Genomic DNA, 25,852 nt, shown 5'->3' on the forward strand with positions numbered 1-25,852 from the left:
AAACCATTACAAAAACAAGTCTTCTCCCACTCCGACACTTCAACTGTAATAATAGCTGACAGCGTACAATAACAAACAAATTTACTGGTAAAATATTAAGAATGAAATCTTTTTCCCTAAATGGCCAATTTATCGACGCTCGTCGAATGTTTTTTCCAGGCAGCCGCTCTACTGCTCCCATAATGCACTAGAATATGCGGCGCTGGGCGCGCAGAGGACTCATTCAGACGCAGAATGGTTATAGCCATCAGCTACAGGCAATATATGCAGATATGCAGACTGTTTGCCGGATCACTGAAAGAAAAAGCACTCCAATGAAATGGTGTCAGAGCCATTCCCTGATCCCCTGCTGAGGTGCGGAGGGGTGGTGAGGCACACACACACACACACACACACACCCTCGGGTTTCTCCCGCGCGAGGCTCGGACCCCAGACTTAACCGGACACACGAGACGGGGTGGGGGGCGGACAGTCCGAGGCTAACTCGGCAACAGCTGCTTCAGCGAACTGGCGCTAGCTCGCTAGCCCAACCTCCAAAACCTCGATCAGTATTATCTGAGCGAACCTGCCATTTTCTCCTTGATTCACAATTAGCAGCCAAGCTGCATCGACTTTGGTTCTGACAGCTAGCAGTCACAAGTGTTATCAAACAACGCCAGAAACTATACCGTCTCCTCCATGAACGGCTGTCAAAATACACCACCTGGTAGGCGACAGTAAGGGAGCGGGGCTGCAGAGAAATTCACGTGCATTACATCGACGGACAAATTGTGCGTTAGCAGGGTCACATGAACTATGAAATCGTCACCCTGCGGTTTGGCTTAAAATTGCTGTATTTCCGGTAGACGGGACAGGGAAGGCAATACGAGAGATTTGGGTTGAAACGATGACTATATTTTGTACACGTACAGCGGGCCGTTATTGGTTTAAAGGCTCCCGTCCCTCGTACCCGGGCTGTGCTGTACGCAGCCCCGTGGAAGCGCGCGCGGTCGCGAGAGGCGGCGTTTAGCGCGCGGCGGCGGCCTCCTCCATATGGCGCGGGCTGAGCGAGACGGATGCGGGCGTCGCAGGTCCCCGCTGAGGTGAGCTATTTATCGGCGGGCTTTGGCTGAGATGAATCGGCCCGTTACCACCTGTGAGCTCCGAAACTCACGGCGACCCACGAGCAGCTTCCCTCTCTCTCTCTCTCCCTCCCTCTCTCTCTCCCTCCCTCCCTCCCTCCCTCTCTCCCGCTCTCCTGCGGCCGCCCCTCCCGCCCCGCAGCGTCCCCCCGCCACCCCTCTTTTAAGATTCAGGGGGTGAGAGACCGAGGCGCCCAATCCATCTGCTCCGGTCTGTCATCTGCATTTCCTGCCTCCCGGCGTTTTTTTCTGAAGTGGCCGTACTTTGATGCAGTCGGAGAGGGACACATTATCATTATTTCAATTTTCACGGCAAGACGTTTTTTAGAGGGGGAGAGAGAGCGAGAGAGGGAGGGAGGGAGGGAGGGAGGGGGAGAGGGGGAGGAATTGGGGGGTGAGGGGGGGGGTTGATTCAATACGTTTCAATTCCTGCACACCGAGCAGCAGCGGTCGTCCGTCAACGGTGCGCTTTCACAGAGTGAGGGTGACGTCTGTACGTGCCTGTGTGTCAGTGTGGGCACCTGAGAGTGCGTCTGTACGTGCCTGTGTGTCAGTGTGAGCACCAGAGAGTGTGTCTGTACGTGCCTGTGTGTCAGTGTGGGCACCTGAGAGTGCGTCTGTACGTGCCTGTGTGTAAGTGTGGGCAGAGTGTGCGTCTGTACGTGCCTGTGTGTCAGTGTGGGCAGAGTGTGCGTCTGTACGTGCCTGTGTGTCAGTGTGGGCAGAGTGTGCGTCTGTATGTGTCAGTGTGGGTACCTGAGAGTGCGTCTGTACGTGCCTGTGTGTCAGTGTGGGTGACGGGAGAGTGCGTCTGTACGTGCCTGTGTGTCAGTGAGGGTGACGGGAGAGTGCGTCTGTACGTGCCTGTGTGTCAGTGTGGGTGACGGGAGAGTGTGTCTGTACGTGCCTGTGTGTCAGTGTGGGTACCTGAGAGTGTGTCTGTACGTGCCTGTGTGTCAGTGTGGGTGACGGGAGAGTGCGTCTGTACGTGCCTGTGTGTCAGTGTGGGTGACGGGAGAGTGTGTCTGTACGTGCCTGTGTGTCAGTGTGGGTACCTGAGAGTGTGTCTGTACGTGCCTGTGTGTCAGTGTGGGCACCTGAGAGTGTGTCTGTACGTGCCTGTGTGTCAGTGTGGGCACCTGAGAGTGTGTCTGTACGTGCCTGTGTGTCAGTGTGGGCAGAGTGTGCGTCTGTACGTGTCTGTGTGTCAGTGTGGGCACCTGAGAGTGTGTCTGTACGTGCCTGTGTGTCAGTGTGGGCAGAGTGTGCGTCTGTACGTGTCTGTGTGTCAGTGTGGGTGACGGGAGAGTGCGTCTGTACATGCCTGTGTGTCAGTGTGGGCCCCCGAGAGTGTGTCTGTACGTGCCTGTGTGTCAGTGTGGGCAGAGTGTGCGTCTGTACATGCCTGTGTGTCAGTGTGGGCACCTGAGAGTGCGTCTGTACGTGCCTGTGTGTCAGTGTGGGCAGAGTGTGCGTCTGTACATGCCTGTGTGTCAGTGTGGGCAGAGTGTGCGTCTGTACGTGCCTGTGTGTCAGTGTGGGCACCTGAGAGTGTGTCTGTACGTGCCTGTGTGTCAGTGTGGGTGACGGGAGAGTGTGTCTGTACGTGCCTGTGTGTCAGTGTGGGCACCCGAGAGTGCGTCTGTACGTGCCTGTGTGTCAGTGTGGGCACCCGAGAGTGCGTCTGTACGTGCCTGTGTGTCAGTGTGGGTGACGGGAGAGTGCGTCTGTACGTGCCTGTGTGTCAGTGTGGGCAGAGAGTGCGTCTGTACGTGCCTGTGTGTCAGTGTGGGCAGAGAGTGCGTCTGTACGTGCCTGTGTGTCAGTGTGGGCAGAGAGTGCGTCTGTACGTGCCTGTGTGTCAGTGTGGGCACCTGAGAGTGTGTCTGTACGTGCCTGTGTGTCAGTGTGAGCACCCGAGAGTGCGTCTGTACGTGCCTGTGTGTCAGTGTGAGCACCTGAGAGTGCGTCTGTACGTGCCTGCGTGTCAGTGTGAGCACCAGAGAGTGTGTCTGTACGTGCCTGTGTGTCAGTGTGAGCACCTGAGAGTGTGTCTGTACGTGCCTGTGTGTCAGTGTGGTCACCTGAGAGTGCGTCTGTACGTGCCTGTGTGTCAGTGTGGGCAGAGAGTGCGTCTGTACGTGCCTGTGTGTCAGTGTGGGTACCTGAGAGTGTGTCTGTACGTGCCTGTGTGTCAGTGTGGGTACCTGAGAGTGTGTCTGTACGTGCCTGTGTGTCAGTGTGGGCAGAGTGTGCGTCTGTACATGCCTGTGTGTCAGTGTGGGCAGAGTGTGCACCTGAGTGTGTTTCCACGGGTTGTTTTTCGAGTTTGACGCACTCCCTTTTGGGCGCTGTTGTGTCCCCTGCCCAGAAAACCTGCTGGGTGAAAACCCTAAAAATACGAGCGCCTGTCAGAGACCAGGTCACGCTGCGGTCGAGTTGAGGGGTAACCCCTCCTACTCCGCGTTCTACAGACACGGACCGCACCTCTTCCGCACGGGAACCCAGAGAGAAAATGAATGAAAACATGCATCGGTAGCTTAATTCCAGACAATATAAAGGCACTGACACATACAGATGTCTGAATGTGTTACTAGCAGGACCATCCCACACATAACACGCACACATCCCGGCCAATTGCCCCCAAGTTAACCTCTCTGAGTCAGGCCTACATGAGATATGGCCAGAGAAGGCCATATCAGGGTCTATTTGAGCGAATCAGACTGAGAGAAACGGTTTCCATAATGCTTCAGTCAATACGAGAGGCTCGGCCATGTTGATGAGGGGTGCCTACGAGAGCCAGTCAGGAGCTGAGATATCGGAGATTGACAGTGAGACAAGCCAGTAGGAGCGATGTTGCTATGGGGTGTCCGTGTGAGGGGCCCAGAGGGGAGGGGGTGGCACAGGGCACTGACCTTGTTGAGAGCTCCAGCTCCGGTGAGGATGATGTGAGAATTCTCCACCTGAATGGTCCTCTGGCCCAGCCTAACCAGGTAAGCTCCAATCCCAATGGCCCGACACGTCACCTGCAGAGCCACACAGATCACTCACGGGCCGTCTAATGTCTGCGCGTAGGGTGAGGGTGCGTTTCGTCAGCGCTGTGAGGAGTGTGTGTGTGTGTGTGTGTCTGTGTGTGTGCTTAATGTGAGTATGTGTGTGGTTAACCTGCATTCATAAGTGTAATCTCAGTACAAACAATATGTGTGTCTGTTAGCATCTGTGATTGTGTGCGTGTTCACGCATGCACATTGGTTTTATATGTACAGTCCGTGTAGATCCACATGGTCTGTGTAGATTCTGCGTGCATGTACGCGACTCGATAACGCGGTCCATGTAGATTCTGCATGCGTGTACATGCCGTGATTCACGTGGCCCGTGCAGATTCTGCATGCGTGTAGGTGGTGTGATTCACACAGTCCATGTAGATTCTGCATGCGTGTAGGTGGTGTGATTCCATGTAGATTCTGCATGCGTGTAGGTGGTGTGATTCCATGTAGATTCTGCATGCGTGTAGGTGGTGTGATTCCATGTAGATTCTGCATGCGTGTAGGTGGTGTGATTCACACAGTCCATGTAGATTCTGCATGCGTGTAGGTGGTGTGATTCACACAGTCCATGTAGATTCTGCATGCGTGTAGGTGGTGTGATTCACACAGTCCATGTAGATTCTGCATGCGTGTAGGTGGTGTGATTCACACAGTCCATGTAGATTCTGCATGCGTGTAGGTGGTGTGTACGTGCCGTGATTCACGCGTGCGCTCACCAGGTTCATGGTGATGACTTCCTCGTACGCCAGCGACGTCTCCCCCGCAATCATCCCAGACCCCCGCAGATTCTCCACCCCCAGTCCCTCCTCCTTCCCGATGATGTCAGTGATCTTGTACCTGCGGGGTCAGAGTTCATTCAGACTGAACACCAGGGGCTGTGCAATGGAGACATCAGGATAGACAGTAGCCCCTTATACTGATTCAGGATCAGTTTACTAACGCTAACCCAAATAGCATTAAGCTAACAGTCCATACATCCAAAGACCAAGGTCTACAGTTGAAAATTAGCCTTTGTTGCTAAATCTGGCACATTTACAGCAATGTTATGACTGTGCATCAACCTTTTTAAATAACCTAATGAATTAAGACGAAGGTTGTTATGTGTACAAAATGCACTGGGGTGAAGTTACTGAAGAGGAGCTCAACCCCAGCACTTTAGGAGTCAGCCTTAAACACCCTTAAAACAAAATGGCCACTCACCTGGACTCTCCCTCATCCTCCACGTGCTCGCAGTGAACCGAGTTCAGAGCCGAAACCTTCTTGTAGTCCTGAGGTGTCAGGTACAGGTACTTGAACCCCTGTGCGCACAGACACAGACAAGACACACGGACAGCACACGCTGGGTTACTCAGTGCCGGCCAATCGGATAAGTGCAATGCACCTTCCCCGACAGGAAATTAGATGACTGCTTAAACCGATGGGAGCCTGGGTGGTGGGTGTGGTTGGCCACTTCCTGGCCACATTAGAGGTACCTGATTGGCTACACCCATCCTCACACTCAGAACATAAACACCGGGAGAGAGGGAGCAGGGATGGAATTCCTAAATATAAAGGAATTCCTAAAAATGGGAATCCTCTCTTGGTAGTGAACACCCACAGTAAGCTCATATATTACAGCCTATTCAGATTGTCTGAAAGTGGATACATCACAAGCCCACATGGGCTAATGGCCTGTTCACATTATTATATATTGTTATGTTCTTGTTGATAACCACTGCACGAATCGTAGCACTCTATACTGCAGGTGAAACACAGCTCTTACGGACCATTATTCGGTACTACGTTAACTTTAATGCAATCAGTATAGAGTACCCCGGGTAATGGATTGCATTTAAATAGTGCTTTTCAAGATCTAAAAGCACCTCACAGTGAATAACTCACCTCAACCACTGCAGATGAGTAGCAGCCACCTGGGTGATGCACGGCAGCCATTTTGCGACATACCTCACTCTCATTGGCAAACGTCACGGTCAATAATTTGTGGATGAATTCTTTATCGGGCCAGTTAAACAGGGCTGATTAGGTGGCTAGGTTAAGAAAACTGGTTAAAGATGAGCTGAAACAGAAGTTAGAGCACCACCGGATTCCACAATATAACGTAGACGCGAGTGAAACCGATCCTTCGGGGGAAATTTTTGAAGGGCGGGTTGTCGATTTGATTGACGTGATAAAAAATGGAGAGCAGCAGGTTGATAGAGGGGGAGGGGGAGGAACGCGCGGCGTAGCATGAAAGGATGTTGATTGGAGGGGACGTTGAGTGGAGCTTGACCACTCTGCTGCCACAGGCCGACCGGCTCATCCTGACAGCCGCGTGAACGGCTCTCGCTAGTCCCGACTGTGTAGCTTCTCCGCCCCAGCTCCACAGCGGTGGAACAACCTCCCCAGTGGTGGAACAACCTCCCCGTTCTTATAATAACTGCTCACGCGCGCTGCCCACTTTCCACCGCAGTCTGAACACTCATCTCCTCACACTGTATCTTAACTCCTTCGCGGGAGTCCCCTCATCTATTGTCACTTGTTTTTCCCCCGTCTATCTTTAGCCCCTTGTATTTTATGCCTTGTATTTCATACCTTAATCTAGGGCTTTTAAATGTAGTTGTTTTAGTATGGTTGTTACAGACCTGGCCTATCGACCTTGTGTACTGGACACAGGTTCATGGCCAATCCTATATGAATTGTACCTTATCTCACCTCCTCAGTTGTTTGTCATATGACCTTGATTTGCACTCACATGTTTTGTATGTCGTTTTGGATAAAAGAATATGCTAAATAAAATGTAATGACCGGATAATTGACAGACATATTTAATCAGGTGGATGAAAAAAAAAAAGACAATTTTATGCACTTTATGGAATATATACTTTAAGATGTGCTCGTATGGTTATGAAGAATTGACTAAATTGACTTTCAATTAACTTTTGATTTCAGCGCGTCTTTAAGACAACCCCCAACTGTTGGGAGTAATGCCATTTTCTATTTGATTTTGGTACAATGGAAACATGCTGCTATTAAGGGCCATTGGCAGGAACCATGTTTTTTAAAATTATTATTATTATTTTATTTTTTAGAACTACATGGTTTCATTTCACCATTGTCTCAGCTTGAATCGAGCTGTTCTGCGGGCTACCGTTGTTGTTGTTTTTTTTGTAGCTACCATTGTTTCATTGTTTTGAGCCACCGCTGTTTGGTTGTTTTGAGCCACCGTAGTCCTGTTCTTTTGAGCCACCGTAGTCCTGTTGTTTTGAGCCACCGTAGTCCTGTTGTTTTCGGGAAGGCCCCTCACCTTGTAGGGGTCGGCGGGGTCCTGCCAGGCCACGTGGAACATGTGTCGGATCTCCTCGGCCAGGCCGATGCGCGCCCCGCTGTTGGCAGCGATGTAGACGCGCGGGATGCCACTCTGGCGGGACATTTCGGAGGCCTGCTGGAACAGCTCGTCCTCCTGCGGCCCGAAGGAGCCGATCTTGTGCGTGATGTCGTTGCTGATCACGATGATCTCACGCCCCGCGGGGTACTCCGGGGTCCGCAGGGTCATCCGCCAGGCCACCATACCGATCTGGAGCAACAACGCGCACACACGCACGTGCACACGCACACATACACGCACACGCATGCCCCAGCACACACACACACAGAAAGGAGACAAACATGCAGACATTACACATACACACACGGAACACAAATGCAAGCACATTACATCACATTACATCACATTAGAACACAGACGTACATAAACACACAAACAAACAAAAATGCATATGCAAATTCACACACAAACACACAAAAATATGTATAGAGATATGTATAGATATGTATAGACCAACGGCACAGGCACATAGAGAAGCACACACACACGCACACACACACAATGACCACAGACACACATGCACACAGAGACAACAGAAACAGAGACACACACACACACAAGGGATGAATATCACACTACTGTCTAAAACAGGGTTTATATTCCACATGTATCCCAGCAGCCCGGAGAGGCAGGGGGCGGCAGGCGGAGCGCAGACCAGGCCTCTCCCGCCGCCCCCTCTCCCGCGGCCGCTTAGACACCACGCCGTTTAAATCATTTACTCCGCACAATCCCCGCCATCGAAGGGTATGGATTAACCCGCCGCCTTCAGCCCCGCGCTTTCCGGGGCCGTAGTTAATGACGGCCATAAAAAAATGGCCGCGCTCAATTTTAACGTTGCCTCCATCTGGGTCAAACCAATCCGTACGGAATGCATTATAATAAATACGGCGCGGAGAGCCGGGGAAGGCGAGCCGTCTGGACATCCATCGCCAGCGGCCGGGGGGGAGGGGGGCATGTCCAGGGAGCAGATCTGAAAACATTAACATGCTGCCCTGAGCGCACTCCTAATCTCCCAAATACACACTATACAACACGACACTGGTCTTGCCCTGTCAAGTTCCCCGGCGATGAAAAAGGCCGGCATTAAGGGCTACATTTAAACAACGGCTCGCCAGACAGAGACTGCACACGGGAGAGAGAGCGGCCGGCGCGTTTATTTATTTGTAGCTCAATCCTCCGAAGCCTCCCGTCTGAAGGCTCGCGCACAGGAGCGCGGGGACCGCTGTGGTGCGGGGACCGTGTGTGTGTGTGTGTGTGTGTGTGTGTGTGTGTGTGCGCGTGTGTGTGTGCGCAGAGGTTGCCGAACGGGCACCCATTTCTTACACTCTCGCACGCCGTTTCTAACGCCATCGTTCAGAAAGACAGCCGCGCGGCACCGCACCGCGTCCGCCCGGGCATCGATCCGCGGCCGAGCCGCTTCAGAAGAAAAAGAGAGACACCTACAGGACGTGCGGCGGTACTGCACGGCCGGGTTTGCTCCGTTAGCTCCGGCTATCTGGAGCAGAGGGGCCGGCGCGCTCTTTGTGAAAATAGGCTCAGCCTACAGATAATAGCCCGCGCCGTACGAAACGGTTCAGGACATTTGGGAACCGGCCGCGTTTCGGCGAAGGTAATGCGCGTAGACGGCGAGAGCACGCACACGTTCCAGTTCATATCCACAAAATTTGTAGTCAAAATCAATGTTTCAGTGTTTCGCTACAAAATGGGCCGGGAAGAGAGGGAGCGATTACTCCGGGGAGCGGGGCTGGCGGGAAGCCAGCCTCACGGTAAATTTACATATCGCAGAGCGCGCTTGCTTTAATTCCTGTGAAATTGGGTGGAACGGGGCCCCTGCACTAGCGGCTAAGGAAACAGATAAAGAGAATGGAAACACCGCGCGCCCCTCTTTTTTCACCCCGCCACACACGAGGCGCATGCGCGCGGGGGGGGGGGGAGCTGCGCCTTCGCGCTTCGCCGGATTCCGCCCGCGATGCCTCCCCTCGTCCGGAGCAGATAAGTGTTGCCTTGGAGACGCGCCGCCAGAACACTGGGACACGCCTCGAGCCCTGCACACGCGTGTACGCAGGCCGCTGGTCCAGTCAGCTGAATAAGGGACACACCGTTTCCCCCGTACCGGGTTAGGCAGCGAAGTGCGGACCGAAGGATTGTGAGGACATTCTGAGACCCCAGCTGTACAGGGTTGAGGGCAGGCTGCCACCCAGGGGAGTGCCTCAGGGGTCAAGGGCAGGGAGGTCAGGGGTCAAGGGTCAGAGTGCGCCCTCACCTCGTTGCCCCCTGGCAGGCGGTTCATCTGCACCAGCTGGCCCTGAGGGTCCAGCACCAGCTCGGTGAAGGTGAGCAGCTCCGAGGGAAGGGGGCATTTCGGGAGGTTGGCCTGGGCGTCGGTGGACTGCCACAGTTTCCGCAGCGCCTGGGAGAGAGAGAGAGAGAGAGAGACGACACAAGCAAGTGAGAAACCCACAAGCAGCAAACTGAAGAACAAAGAAATAGAACAGAAAAATAAAAAGAAATGAAGTGTACTCTCAGAAAAAACGGTTCCAAAAACAATCCTGTGATTCCATAGAGGAACCAATCTAGTTTAAGGGTTCTTATTTGGGAGAAATGGTTCTTTGTCTGGGAGGCTATACAATTCACACCTATGATATAGGGTTCCTCTATGGAGACGAGCCAAAGAACCTTGGTTTGATTGGCCTCTAGCTCCTATATATACAGTGGGGTTTGAAAGTCTGAACATTGAAATGTTAGGGGGGGGGGGGGTTCATGTAATCCTGGAAATTAACAAAGTTTTAGGATTTTGAAATACTAAAACAAATGAAAGTTACTTCAAAGCTTTGCAAGAACTAGTCGAAGACCACAGGAGAGCAAGGAGTGCTGCACAATCCACACAATCACCTGACCTGAACCCCATTGCACATTTATGGGGGCACTTGAAGACTGACAAAAGCCAAGCATTCAGTAACATTACACGATGCTCTTGGCCAAATAATGCTGGGTTAACCTGATTAACCAGGTTTTGCACAATTTTCTGGAGTCCATGCTGGCTTGAGTGCATGTTGCCATTAAAGCAAAAGGTGGACATACCACACACACCAAATACTAAGTAATTCTGAAAGATTCAACTTGTTCAAATTCAAATTGTTATGCTGATAATATATTTAGTAATGAAATAAGCATTTTCACTAGTGGTCTCAGACTGTATGGGCTCTCTGGAATGTACAGGTAACTACGAGGAAGAGGGGAAAAGTGCGGGAGGAAGGAAGGACCGGCCCGGCGTGCCGTACCGTACCTGGCGGAACATCTCGGGGAGGTCGTAGACGTAGGTGGTGCCCAGCGACTGAGCCTGGAAGCGCTTGGACTGCAGCAGGTCCTTGGTGACGTAGGGGGTGTTGATGAGCATCCCGTGCAGGGGGCCCTGCTTATCCCCGTAGGCCTGGAACATGATCTGTGGGGGAGAGGGGCGCGAGTCAGCGCCGCCGGGGGCAACGGTCACCGGCGAGAGGTCTCGCCAGGCGTGGCGTGAGGACGAACGGGCAAGCACCCGGACGTCACGCGGCAGACGCTCGAGCGGGGGAACGCAAGACGCAGTGAGACCGTGGAAATGGCGAAAACACTGCGTAGTTACAGCCAAAGACAGCTCTGTTCATCGCTGACAATCATCCACACCGCTATGCTAACTAGGCTAATTGATAATGTGACGGCAAGCGTTAAATAACCCTGAAACGCCCGAAATGCTGTGCGCAAACGTAACAAGTTATGTGCCCCTCTCGTCCGCAGAGATTTGAACCCTGGACTCGCACTCGTCCGAAGATTTCTTCGACAAACGCGTTACCGGTCAGACAAAGGCAAAAATCGCACATAGCCAAGGGCAACAACGTTATTTCGAATGAGCGTTACGTCATCAGGGAGCGTTGTCGCAGTAACCTGCTACAAGCCCCCCTGTCTACAAGCTGAGCTGTCTGTCTACAAGCAAACTAGCCCAGTTATCCCCACGCTACACAAAGTTTCAGCCGGAGTTAGCGCTGCTCCGTAACTTCCGCTGGTCCCTGGCAGCCATCTCCGCCGCTATGCTAACTATGCTAATTGCTAATGCGCCCGGCAAGCCGTAAAACAGCCCGGGCGTAGCCTGGGTAACACGGCTGTGTCACTGCTGCTTCCCGAGGACCAAAGAGGCTTCACGTCACGGAGACAGTGTCAAAAACTCCCCGCCAATGTCACAGGGGAGCTAAAAGTGCAGAAAATAATGAAGTCATTTTCCATGAAAAGGACTTATTGTCACACATCCCGCAATTGAAATGGTCCCATTATTCTGAGGCGAGTACGAGCCTGCCTCGCAGCTACGGTGGCTAAGTGTTAATTAAGAAGGTTGAATGCGGCGCGGTGCAACCCAATCCTCACTTAATGATGTCTGGAAAACTGTAAGCAGAACGAAAATTAAAATCCCTTCCTTTTACCTAGAGCCGCGAACACCTTCCTGTTTATGACACGGGCCTTTATGGGCTGGAGAAATTAATAGCCGCAAAAACAGCGAATTCGTCTCCGTCGAAACTTCCCTTTAGTGTGACGCGCGACACTTCCGTGTGCGTGCACAGGTCACATACGCACACGCGTGTCTTTATGGCTAATGAACGCTAACACTCATTTCTGCATGCCACAGGTGACAAATGTACCCCGGGGAATTATAGTACGGTGACATGACACCTTCGTGAACTTCCCTGCTCAGAACAGACGAGAGAAACATGGACGGTAAGTAGCCTGCTGGTTTTTCCTGGTCGATCTGACCGTGAGACCAGACTGAGGGGCCGAGAATCTCAGCTCCTACAGACACCACGCCTCTCCCACTGCATCACTTCCTCATGAGTGAGAATTAGCGCGACATAATTCAGCCTGCTTTATAGAGACGATGGCTTTTAGGCAGCCAGAAAATGACGAGCTGGTTGGTGCCTTGCATGGCAGCCAATCGCCGATGGTGTGTGTGTGTGTGTGTGTGTGTGTGTGTGTGTGTGTGAGAGAACAGGTGAATGAGAAGCATCAATTGTACAGCGTACAGACATTTACCATTTATACATAGGATATAATGCACCTGAATTCTGTAGCTACACTTGCCATGTAACAGAGTGTCAAATAATTGACAGCACGCAGTAAAATGTGGTTGATAGTACGGTTTAACTTTTTAGGCCGGATGTGTCTCGGCCCGATTACTGCACTAAGCGATGTGTCGGGCGCAGTAAGCGGACAGTGAGGCAGCAGTGCATGCTGGGAGCTGAGACTGAGCGCGCCCGCGGGCGGGAGGCGGGGTGAGGGGACCAGAGGCGCTCGAGAGCCCCACCTGTCGGTCTTTGGGCCCCAGCTGTCCGGTGCGGGAGTCGGTGACCTCCTTGTACAGGCTGATGTCCAGGTAGTAGCCGGACTCGTTGGTGAGGAAGAGGCGGATGGGGATCTGCTTGCCGGTGGGCGTCAGGCGGATGTTGATCTTCAGCTCGGCCTGCAGGACACGCAGCTTCCACAGCCGGCTGCCGTAACGCATCACCATGGAGCGCACAGACTCCTCGATCTGAGAGGTTACACACACGTTTTAACATGCACATATACATACACATATACACGAACACTCACATGCACATACACACAAACATATACACAAACACTCACATGCACATGCACATACACAAAACACATATACAAACACTCACATGCACACACATGCACATACACAAAACACATATACAAGCACTCACATGCACTCACATGCACATACACACGTGCACACACACACACAAGCACTCACATGCACATACACACGTGCACACACACACAAGCACTCACATACACACATGCACCCACACACAAGTACTGACATGCACATATTCACAGGCAAAGTATACACACAAAAATATGCTCAGATGTACTTGAAGGCAAACTTACATGTGCATACACACACAAACACTCACATACATCTACATGAGCACACACACTAAAACACACAAACAAATGAAGATACATACACACAGCAACACACATACACACAGCAATGCGCAGATAGATAAGCATTACACACCACTTTGCACACAGTGCAAAACACTTTCATTACATGAACGAACCTGTGGAGAGGCAGTCCAAAATGAGAGAAATACACAGATACCTCCAGGAGGACAGATATCCTAAGGAGGCATTTGGCCGGGGAGATCCCTCACCTTAGAGGGGTCCATGATGACGGTGGGGACGAAGTTGAGGAAGATGTGGTTGCAGTCCGTGCGCACGGTGGTGTTGTTGAAAGCCACCTCCAGCTCGTCCATGGCCTCCAGGAGCAGACGCTCAGCCTCGTTGTGCAGGTACTCGAACGAGGCCTCCTGCGGGGGGAGAAACGCGTTCAAAACAAGGTCGCCAGGCCGCAGGAAACACGACCCTGTCCGCACAAAGCACCCCCGCGCCTCACCTTGGTGACCAGGTCCGAGTGGCGGATGATGGCGCGGACGAAGAAGCGGTAGTCCGTGACCTCGGTGCCCACCTCCACGCGGGCCGCGCCCAGGTACAGGTGCATCTTGTGGTTGGCGCAGGGAATGGCGGTCAGGTAGAAGTTACGCATGCGGTTGAGCTCCAGCTGGAAGGCCAACGCTGGCTCCAGGTGTCTGTAGATGCGGTCCTCCTCAAACTAAGCACACAACAAGGGGGTTGCTACTTCACGGTCCAAAAAATGAATAATAAGGATAATAGTTTGTTATTTAGCTGCCGTTTTTATCCACAGCGACTTACAGTTGATAGACTAAGCAGGGGACATTCCCCCGGAGCAATGCGGAGTTAAGGGACTTGCTCAAGGGCCCAACGGCTGCGCTGATATTATTGTGGCTTGAACCACCAACCTTCCAGGTCCAAGTCATGTACCTTAGCTAGTAGGCTACTTGCAGCCCGAAAAATACAACAACCAAAGAAGAAGACCACGCACTCCCAAACATCACCATTTGCATGGCCAGGTTGGGTCTCTCAGCAACCGAGAAAATGGACGCCACAATCGCTTTCCAATCAGAGGAAAACTGGCTGCAGGGGAAGTGGAGAGTTTATTGAGATGGAAAATGCCCAAAAGCACGCAGACCGGACTAAGTAAATGAAATCAAAGGCAATCACATTCTATTAATGGGTGCCATTCCTCTCTTCCTCTGGGGGAAATAATTACAAAGTTCATTATTGTAATGAGGTTTTTGTGGTAGAGAAAAAGGAGAGAAAAAAAAAACCCAGGAGAGGGAAATGGCGTCATTGATCACGGCCCTCGGTGAGCGGCCCTGGGAGAGCGGACCGGCCCGAACCTGGGCCACGGCGGGGTTGTCCGAACGCCAACGCCATCGCAATTCTCATTCGCCGCGTTCCGCCTCTGCAGTACACAGGACCCAACCAAACCCATCCATCCTCACTCAGCCTGCCAGGCTTCTTATAATAACTTCATCCTCTGTTATGGAGCTGAGGCTTTTATCCAAAGCAACTTACAGTTGATTAGACTAAGGCCTCCTGGAGGAATGCGGGGTTTCTCAAGGACCCCAACAGCTGTGCGGCTCTTATCGTGGCTACACAGGGGCTTGAACCTCCAACCTTCAGGGTCCCACTTATGTACCTTAGCCACTACGCTACAGGCTGCCCCTTATTTCATCACATAGGCCACATGCAGTCAGGCATGCAGTCACTCTGATCCCAGTGTCTAAGACTCAGATATCCTCACGGCCAAAATTAAACAGATTGAAAGTTTTCAATGCATTTATTTCTTGTTAAGACCAGCGCATGATCTCAATCTCAGCCTTACAGCAGAGGAATGCGTAGTGTATATTTGCGAATAATCAGTGTTTGAAGTTTCAGGTGACAAATTGCAGCTTCAAAAAAAAAGCAAACATCACAACACTGCTGTGTGACGCTGACTAAACTGAAGCACACACTTCAATTTACACTCAACAAGCGTACACTCATTTTCAGTAATACAGTACGGTCAGTGTGGTCAGTGACAAAGGGAGGAGGCGTACAGGATATGAAGCTTCAACATCTTCAAACGACAGTCTCAAGAGTCTTGAGTTTCAGTGTATTTTGGCAGAGGGGAGCTTGGCAAAGCGTCCCATTTCCTGTGTGGTCAAAATGGCTGCCAATGGAAGCTGAGTGGGAAACACAAGGCTCTGAGGGAAGAGAGAGGCTTTCTGAGGGAAGAGGCCCGTAAGGAATCCTGGGACAGGGACACTCACCTTGTCTCTGGCCCGGAAGGTGAAAAACTTGGGAAACTCTCTCTGTGTGATAAGGGGAAAAAAACAAAAACAGAAGTTAGACTCAGACTCAGGAGGGCTTTCTGCCCGATACAGGCCACACAAGAAGCCGGCAAAAGAGCAAGAAAGGGAAGGGTGGAAGACATTACAGGGTCAGAAAAGGAGGGGGGGGGAGAGAGCCAGGGACGTCGTCACGCCTCTTAACAAGCTGCTAAAAATTCAGCTCGCTCAAGCAGAGGGCCCCGCAGGTTACTCTGGCCCGTGAGGGCACCAAGCAAGAAGCTTGTGCAGTTGAACCCCCACGGAAGAGTCCTTTGACCAATATCCCGGAAAAAAAAAAAAACAATCAAAACAGAACAATTCGATAGAAAACGCAGCCCGGATTCGCTTTTCGCTAATCAGTAGATCTGACAGTGATTGGAGAGGAAGTAGTAATGGCAATGTTCCTATCTCTCTGGGAACTGCACCAAAACCAGGAGTTGTGTGCAGCTCAGAGCTACTTCTGTTCAATACACGGCGCGGCAGTAACTGCAAATACGCGATGAAGCTAAACTACTCAGGGCTTCATGGATGACTCCACTAGAACATATCTAACACGCCAAGATCTCCATTACAGTAGGGAAAGATACCTTAACAGAAACACCGCCAATTATAAAAAGGACAACTCGTCTCTGCGAGAGGAAGCAAGCGGGGCGAATCAAACGGAAACCGTCGCCAGACACACTTTCAGACACGGCGTGGCCCTTTAAACAATTCCACCAAAAAAAGAGAGGCGTCTTTAAAAAGCCGCCGATTATCTGCCTTCGCCCGCGTCGTCCCCGTGTCTGAACGGGTCCCGTTTCAGCCCGCAGTACGAGTTTATTTAACGGCGAACCGAAACAATTTGCCTCCAGTCTTCGAGCGCAAATTGCCTGCTTACTCCCATCATGCATTTGAAGGTAATGATGGCAATTGGTAGTTTTGTAAATAGCCTCTGTCTACAGACAATCACCTGATGGATGAATAAAACATGGCCCGTCCCCCGCCGTGATTACGGATTCGGGCGCCCGCCGCCTCTCCGCCGCGTCGGAGGGCTCTGAGGATCTTGGGGGTATCGGGGCTGGCGGGCGCGAGCCACTTCCCCCTGAACAATAACTAACTAAGCGCACATGCTAATTAAGCTAACTCCAATCTGGACGTGGGGGACGGGAGAGGCTGGAATACGTCCGCCCCCGGGCCCTGGGCCCTGGGCCCTGGGCTGCACACGCGCGGGCTGATAGCGCCCCGCCGCTGGCCGTGTGCAGTATTCATTACCGCGGAAACGAAAGGGGAGGGGGGGATTTATACCAACGCTTGTCCAAGCGAACACCTATTTCTCAGTATTACAGTAGTGGTCAGTGGCAAAAGGAGGCGTATGAGCTCTCAACATCTTAGGACGTCTTTCCGAGAGAGTTTCAGTGTACTTTGGCAGAGAGGAGGTCGGCTGGCCTTTTAATGCAAAGCTTCCCGTTTTCCTGTGTGGTGAAAATGGCTGCCAATGGAAGAACTGCGAACTGACAGCGCTCCACGGCTGGCAAGAGCGTCCGCAGCGCTTCGGAAAGGTCCAGAGGACCTAAAAAATATCCCAGCGCACCTGTATTCAAGGGCTCGGCCAATGGGAAGCGAGCCGCGGGCCACCTGACCGCGCAGAACGGCAGCGGCAGCGCGGACGTGGTGCGCGCGCTAATCCGCTCCCCCCCTCACCGCCAGGGAACCCGGCGCCAACGTTTTTTTTGTTCCGCGTTTAAAGCGAAGCCGTAAATGCAAATGCCAAAGCTAATTTAATAGGATTTCAGCGATTCAGTGAAGGAGGAACGGATGGGTGTGTGGTAGGTGGTGGTGGGGGGGGGGGGGTTATTCGAGGGGAATTGAGTGGCTTTTTCTATAGGACACACAAACATCTTCTAATTAGAGGGACACAATGGCGACAATGATTGCCTCTGAGGCCTAGGAGACAAATCGACCCCCATTGTAATCAAGGCCCGCTCTTGTCTAATCAAATGAAGGCGAAAGCCAGTAATCCCCACCAAATGAAGCGCCCGCTGTCACGTATCCAAATTTTCCCGGACGGAAAATGGCTGCCGCGGAGACGGAGCGCGGTCATTAAGGGTGCCTCCCCGTAACCGTTTAAATTCTCCGGCTGACGCGTTCAAAGGGGAAGCCGGAAAAAAGGGATTAGGCTGAAGCTCCGGAGGAAGCCGTCGACGCCGAGGAGACGCGGGTGTGTTTGGAGAGACCGCGGTGGAGCGGGCGGGAGGTTGGGCTGGCGGTGGGTGAAAAGGTAAACGCCGGACGGTGTGAGGGTGGATTCCGATGGGAAGGGACGGACTTGGGCGGTGTAGGTGTGCGCGTGTGAGAGAGTGACTGTGTCAGAGCACCTTTACAGCAGCAGAGCCTGGTTTATCAGCAATACCCTCCACCCTAACACCACCACCTCCCACCCCCCCAAGTCTACTCACATGGAATCTTTGGTCCACCTCACAGTTGACTTGCTTTCTGAAATCCTGTCAGCACAAGCCCAGAAAGCAGGCCAGGCACGCGGAGAGAGGGAGAGAGAGAGAGAGAGAGAGAGAGAGAGAGAGATACAGAGAGAGGGGGAGAGAGAGAGAGAGGACAGGAGACACAACATGGCTCTGATTGAGTAGAGAAATTAACGTCAATTACAACATGCACTCAGGCACAATCACAACCAAAACATGCCCAGAGACCAAACATCACGTTGATTATAGCATTGCATTGCATTGATAATAGTGATGCTCATTGGACAGAGGTCTGGGGAAAGAGGATGAGCACAGTGACGGCCATTTTGAGGAACGGGGTGTGTGTGGGGGGGGGGGGGGGGGGTCACCTCTTGAGCCACCAGGAAGGTCAGTCTGCGGATGCCGTGTTCGAACAGGACCGATTTCTGTGGGAACAAATGAGAGGGGATACATTTCATCACAAAACTGCAGGTTAGTAACAGACAAGTCCCTGAGCTCCTGGCTTCTAATGAAGTATGCACACCTCGGTGGTTTGTACAGGGGTGTGTGTCACATGCAGAAGGAACGTATGGGTTCTTTAATGGGTACTTTTACTGGTTTTTACTTTAAGAAATATATATTTTTACAATGATTTCATTATACTGTATATTGTTACCTAGATATCCCTTCATCACTTATTTTAGCAGTTACTTCTCCCTATTATTTATTTACTTATTTATTTACTGGTATTACAGGTGGTCACACCATTTCACTGTACACAGTTGTATGAGCATGTGACAAATAAAGTCTTTTGAATTTTGAAATGTGTATCACGTATTCCAGTTGATTGCATATGCATTCATGAGTCTGTATACTGTGCTTGAGGTCTATTTGGTCTATCACTGTGTGTGCGTGAGTGTGCGTGTGCATTACGCGCAAATATGTGAAAGTGTGTGTGCCCGCATATCTGAGCTGACTCTTCTCCAAGGCAACCTTAACAGTCCGACTCCTCCTCGAGGGGACCCACTTCATCCCGCATATCTACCCCGATCACCACACCCGCCACTCAAGCCCGTGACCAATCACACCGGGCCGAGTCGGCGGGGGCGGGCGTGGCCGGCGCTTCGCCGATCTCTCCCGGTGCCAATAGCGGCGGGGAGATGGAGCAGCGTAGCCCCAGTCATTAGGGCCTCAGCGCACCATCAGTTACCTGAGGCACCTCTATTTACTCCTGCTGCCGCGGCCTCATTTTCCAGAGATATGATCCTAATTTCGGCGAGGGAAGGGGCCGGGCCGAGGGGCCATTTTGCCTCCCGCCCGCCCGGCGGTGCGGTATTTGTCTTTGATGCCGCTCTCCGGCGTACCGTACCCTCAACTCCCAGCTGGAGGGAGCTGGCCTCCCGAGCTCCTTTCTCATTATTATATTTTATTCCTCCTTCCGCTTTTCATTCCACGGTGCGCGCCCGCTAAGTGCACCTCGGTGTCAGTTTAACGCCGGGCCGACGCCGCGCCCCGACAGATGTCAAATAAAGGCGGGCCCGGATTCATTCCTCGCGCCGGAGCTTAAATCACCGGGGCTGTCTGAAAAACGAGGCGAGCAGGAAACCTGGAGGCAAGAACCCGACTGTACCGGGGGTGGAAATGTCTAACAGGAGCGCGAATGCTGCGGAGACGCGCCGTCTACAATTAAAGCGTGTGTACGCGGGCAACTAAAACCATCCGGGGAGGGACTGTGGTACAGATGACGGCGAAAAAAAAAGCCAAGATCACAGAATTTGAATACTGCGAGTTCAAGGCCTCTATTCGGCATTGAAGGAGATTAAAAATGTGAAATGTGTAAATGTCCTTAAGACCCTGAAACTCGGCGATAAACCGCGATGCTTGTATCGGAGAGAGAGAGAGAGAGAGAGAGAGAAAGTGGGGAGAGGGGAGAAAGTGCGCTAGCCAGGGTAAGTCTCCGGAATATTCCAGGCCGGGAGCATACCTTCACTTTGACTCTTTCCCTGTTCTGTGAGCTTGTAAGCCTTCAATTAACTGACGGCAACCCTTTTTCAAGTCAGTAATCCTCTTAGCACAGAGCCAACCCTTTTTTTTGCTGTGTGTGGTTTCTGTGCCGCTCTTGTTAAAAACAGTCTCCATCCCCCTCCGCCAGCTCCCTACAGTGTTCCCGCTCTGGGAACTGAGCGCGCTCAGAAGACCACGGCTACGCCAGTGTGGGGTCGGGGTCTCACGTTGGACTGGGTGTACTCCCGGAACAAGGCGGCCAGACCGTCGTCGTCGATGATGCCGTCGGTCTTGATGGCCACGTTGAGGATGTGAATGGGCTCGTCCTGGGAGCTCTGCGGACACAGACAAACAGCAACGCTCACGTCAATCGCAGAACAGAGCAGAGCTGAAGCTGTGGGAGGGAAAGTATGAGCACAGAGGATAGGCATGGGAGAACAGGTTCCAGGTGAGGACATTCAAACCTCATGTCTTACTGCACATACCTAATCTCATTCCCCCTTTCAGACGAAACCGTTCTCTGTCATTGTCTCTAACTCAGCTATGGCTGACTGGGGCCTTTCACCCATCTCCAAAAAACAGTGCCCCAAAAAGTTAAATATGGTGGATATTTTGCACCCAATACACTGATACAAACCACCCTGTCTGGCACCAACAATCAGTCCATGGTCAAAGTCACATTTCTTTCCCGTTCTGACATTTGGTCTGAAAAACAGCTGAACCATGTCTGCATGCTTTCCTGTATTTAGTTGCTGCTACATGACTGGCTGAATAACTATTTGCATTAACAAGCTGGTGTACGGGTCTACCTAATAAAGTGCTCGGTGAGTGCATGCTTGTGTAAGAACCTTTCTCCAATGACACTATGAGACAAACTTAGGAAGTCTTAGGAATGTGCCTCTCAAATTTGTGTTGTGCTCAGAGAAACATACCCCCACACACCCCATGGGACATGAAGCACAGTCACCATTTTAGGAGCAAATTGAAATGCAAACCCCTCTCCCCTCACCTTACTCTCCTCCTCTCCATACAGCACTGGGTTCCCCCCCTCTGGGAAGGTGGGACTTGACGGAGGGGAGTCGGAAAAGCAGCTCAACACGTCCTGGATATTCCTTAAGGAGCGAAGAGGTTCGGGGGTCAGTGAAGAGCAGGGGTGCACAAAACTTTAACTCCTCAAGGGCCGGTGTGTGTACTGGTTTTTGTTTGCACCATTTGCCTTGTTTTTAATTTGCCCACAGCTCTATAAATGACCCAGGTTCAAGCCTGTACTTCAGCACAGTAAAATCATCAGGATACACTCGCAGCCTGCGGCTGTAGCCGGTACTCATACACATGTCAGGTAAGACGAGACTGAGAACAGAAGTTGGCACAAACTCCTGAAACGGATCGGCCCTTGTTGTGCCCCCCCCGGCGAAGAGCCTTGTCGCTAAAAGACAGGTGAGCGGGTGACGGCCTCACCTGATGAAGTCCTGGAAGGAGCGGAAGGCCACCATGGCGCCCATGCGCTGGCAGGGCGGGGTGAAGGAGGTGTCCAGGAGCACGTCGCTCACGCTGGCCACGTGCACCATGCCGTAGTGGTTGAGGTTGGAGGAGAAGGACATTCTGCCGTCGGGACACAAACATGGTTAGGATGCCACAAGATCGCCCCCGCCGTGCACTCACCCGCCCAAGACAACCGCATTCTCTACCAGCAACAAGCTGAACCGCCAACTAGCCGGTCCATTATCACATCAGCCACTAAAAGCCCCACACTAGGCACTGACACAAAGGCACTCAACTTCGGGAGAAGCGAGCAGGTCAATTAACAACCTCATTGCAGCTCTGCTGTGGTCTGAGTCAACACCTGAGTACATAGAGAAGCTCCTGAGGACAGGGTTATCCACATCCAAATGTCTGTCCATTTTGTTATTGCCACATGCCAGAGACTCCCAACCAAACAAGGGCACCCAGAAGGTGTGCGTATCAACGTTAACGCTCACCTGGTCCCCCCACCCCGCCCCCCGGCAAGGGTGACCCATACAAAAGCTCAGCACAGAGGACAGAAATTCCTCAAAAGCACAGAGCTGCCTGAGATTCCTACATCAAGCAGAAAGAATGCGACATGAAAGGGAACAGGCTCTGTTATCAGAACACAGGATTTCCCACAGGTCCTCCCCTGCTGTGGCTCTCAAGCCCAGAAGGAGAAGTCAACTGTACTAATCAAGGGCTCCTTCACTTACTCTCTCTACTCTCTCGCGCTCTCTCTCTCTCACTCACACACACACACACACACACACACACACACACACACACACACACGCACACCGGCCCTCTGCTTCGGTCAAATGCCACACACTGCGAGCGGCTCTAATGCATTGGCCATAGATGCTCCTGACCGTCTTATGTGCACAGAATTGACAACGGCTGTGTAAACATCCGACATTAACAATGTTTTCACAGGTAGACTATTCCAGAACAGAAAATAAGTACAGTACACTCAGCTTGTTACTATGTAGAGCTTGTTACCAAACAAAATGCATCCCTATGCATCTCGGGTTATATTATTCTTTGAGAACACGCGTGCACGTATGTGCGCATTCATTTCTGCGTACTCATACGCACCCACACAGACATACCATCCACACGCTAAGACATAGTGGTGCTGGGGTAAATTCCAAATGGCATTCACGTTTTTCACCAGCTCCCAAGTATTTTTTTAATCAGAGTTTGAACTGACATGGAGAAATATTTGAGGAGCTTAACTAAACTAACATTGACCTTTAACTGAAAAGGAATATCTCTATTCTACCTCTATCTCTGTTAACCAATGTTTAATGATTTTCACTGAACAGATTAAATATCAGCATACTATACTGATTCTTCTCAACTGCATACATGTTTCATTCATACACTGTCATTCCACAGTGTTCCAACAGGCAATACATGCATGTACAAAGCAGGGGTTTCCAGAAAATTCTCCAGATTTAATTCTGTTCGAGCAGCTCCACCTACATTCAGTACTACAGGCTATATACATAAAGTAAGCAAACAGTTATGACAGTGAGCAATTTATTAGGTACAGCTGCTTGTTAATGCAAATATTTAATGAGCCAATCATGAGGCAGCAACCAGATCAAGTGTCAAACCTCTTAAGTGGATAGGCTACAGCAGCAGAAGACCAATAAGTCTGAAATCACCTAATAAAGTGCTCACTGAGTGTATATAGAGAGACACACATTGTAACACAAACGATAAACTCCATTATCACACAATGCACAAATTTGTATTCTCCCATTAACTGCAATTACACTGGTAGCCTATTTGACCGTAATATTACAAACATCACAAGCATTTCAGGGGATGTAACAGAAAATAGAAAAAGTATTGCTGGCAGCGGAATTAGAATCTTCTAGAATTAACCTAAGTGGCGGAATTGCCCCCAACTCTGAAAAGCACTAAAATATGCTGATACACATTCCAACATATTGAACCAGGTTGCTGCGAAAAGCCATGCCACCACATTAGTGTCAAATCGCTGTGATCAGGCCCAGCAGCAGCACCAACCAAGGGCTGGTTCCTTACAGGGAAATGCTCCAGCAATTACAGACAGCAGCAGCATGGCCAATCAGGTCAGACCTTGTAATTTGACAAACCTCAAATAACCCTTCCAATTGGACAGCATTGAGGTCACAGGATTGTGACTGGACGTTTACCTGCGGGAATCCACAGATATCGTTTCGCTTGAAATGCTTGTTTGAAATGCAAGACTGTATTTCAATTGTTACGCAATTAGCTTAGTTGTATGTCATTAATTGATATGTTTATTCCTATTAATGTCGTTGATTTTCTCTCTTCCGCCCGTCTTGGACCATGCTGCACTGCATCAACACGGCTCGTCTATCAATCTCTACAAGCTGCTGTCATTCTAGGACCCTACTTAATGGACGGCAATAGAAAGAATTTGTACCATACCTGTTTAGAGTTGGGATGTTCCCTCTGCAATCAAACAACATCGATTACTGATCGGTTAGTGGCAGGCAACAGTAAGAGGAAGCGGTCAAGAGTCCCAAGCCGTGTGTGGTCTATCAGATGTTGTGACCTTAGGTTAGGTTACCAGTAACCCTCAGCTGGATTAAAGCGCTGAACGGTTCTAGGCCCTCGGCTCTCAATCATTATCTACAGTAATCAGATAGAAATTAGCGTCGACATATAAATATCGACGGGGCTCAGTTTGTTTAAATACAAGCAGAGGAGCTTGAGTTAAGTGAGCGATGCCTCAAGATCTCGGGAACCTGGTCGAGAACTTGGGTCTGTGGGTCTTGCTGGTTCACCTACGGCTAGCTAATGCATTAGCATCAGTGCTAGGCAGGTAAGGCAGGTTTTAGCTGCAGGTAGGTGTGACCAGGAAACATCAGCCTCATTCATTTCCGATGGATTCCTCTTTATGAGAGAGTCGATGAGGCTGACATTAAGGTTGGGCAGGGTTGACCCTGGATCTACCGTTGGGTTCAGGAGGCACCCAGCCTGCACTGCGTAGCCCAGAACGAGAGGGGCTTGCATGGTTGCCCACGGTAACGCCGCCCTGACCACACACGCTTACTCAGTGACGGCTCTCCTCTCTCACATGCAATCACAGCCTGATGTAATCTGTCCCCATCCCGCATATTCCCTCTGTGTCCCTGCGCTGCTCCGTCAGCTTGGCTTTAATACAGATCGCGTGCACACAAACCAGATGGCCAGCTCCGAACTCTGCACGTTAAACCGTCTGCCTCTATCACTGTCCAACCAGAAAGCATTCTGGCTGCATGAATGTTCATTACATGACGTGGCTATTCACAGAAATAGCTAGTGTAGGCCATTTAATGACGTGGCTATACACAGAAATAGCTAGTGTAGCCCAATTAATGATGTGGCTATACACAGAAATAGCTAGTGTAGCCCAATTAATGATGTGGCTATACACAGAAATAGCTAGTGTAGCCCAATTAATGATGTGGCTATACACAGAAATAGCTAGTGTAGCCCAATTAATGATGTGGCTATACACAGAAATAGCTAGTGTAGCCCAATTAATGATGTGGCTGTACACAGAAATAGCTAGTGTAGCCCAATTAATGATGTGGCTATACACAGAAATAGCTAGTGTAGCCCAATTAATGATGTGGCTATACACAGAAATAGCTAGTGTAGCCCAATTAATGATGTGGCTATACACAGAAATAGCTAGTGTAGCCCAATTAATGATGTGGCTGTACACAGAAATAGACAGTGTAGCGCAATTAATGATGTGGCTATACACAGAAATAGCTAGTGCAGCCATGTAGACAGCACCAGAACCTCCTGCTATCAACTCGAACGTCATAGAACATGAGGACACACGGAACGCAGGAGCTGACCATCTGTGTTGCATGTAGACAAATTGTGGTTCAAAAATAAAAGTAGGCGGTCAGCCAAAGATTTGAACACGCTAAGCCAGGAACATGCAAATCTGAGCCACCTGCAAAAGCTATCAAGAGTCTGGCAGTCGGGGGTATAAAGGTACCAAAAACAAAACTAAAAAACAGAGTGAAAAAGCAAGAAACAAATGAATCGTAAAATTAACAAATGAAAACGGGCGCGAACACATCAA

General features: G+C 51.0%; 1 protein-coding gene across 1 annotated transcript in view; it reads right to left on the reverse strand.

Moving 5' to 3' along the window:
* Positions 1-25,852, reverse strand: part of acaca (acetyl-CoA carboxylase alpha) — a 77,442-nt gene that overhangs the window by 22,061 nt on the left and 29,529 nt on the right. Inside the window, exons 28-43 of the mRNA XM_061247987.1 lie at positions 24,196-24,219; positions 21,703-21,846; positions 21,254-21,356; positions 20,472-20,579; positions 18,630-18,686; positions 18,241-18,285; positions 15,746-15,787; positions 13,966-14,181; positions 13,724-13,879; positions 12,859-13,083; positions 10,819-10,974; positions 9,796-9,942; positions 7,452-7,721; positions 5,369-5,466; positions 4,885-5,005; positions 3,916-4,147 (exon numbers count right to left, since the gene is read on the reverse strand). Of these exons, the coding sequence (XP_061103971.1) occupies positions 3,916-4,147; positions 4,885-5,005; positions 5,369-5,466; positions 7,452-7,721; positions 9,796-9,942; positions 10,819-10,974; positions 12,859-13,083; positions 13,724-13,879; positions 13,966-14,181; positions 15,746-15,787; positions 18,241-18,285; positions 18,630-18,686; positions 20,472-20,579; positions 21,254-21,356; positions 21,703-21,846; positions 24,196-24,219 (2,144 nt within the window). The remainder of the gene's footprint in view (positions 1-3,915; positions 4,148-4,884; positions 5,006-5,368; positions 5,467-7,451; positions 7,722-9,795; positions 9,943-10,818; positions 10,975-12,858; positions 13,084-13,723; positions 13,880-13,965; positions 14,182-15,745; positions 15,788-18,240; positions 18,286-18,629; positions 18,687-20,471; positions 20,580-21,253; positions 21,357-21,702; positions 21,847-24,195; positions 24,220-25,852) is intronic.

Source organism: Conger conger, chromosome 7 (assembly GCF_963514075.1).
Source record: "Conger conger chromosome 7, fConCon1.1, whole genome shotgun sequence".
Taxonomy (NCBI): Eukaryota; Metazoa; Chordata; class Actinopteri; order Anguilliformes; family Congridae; genus Conger; species Conger conger.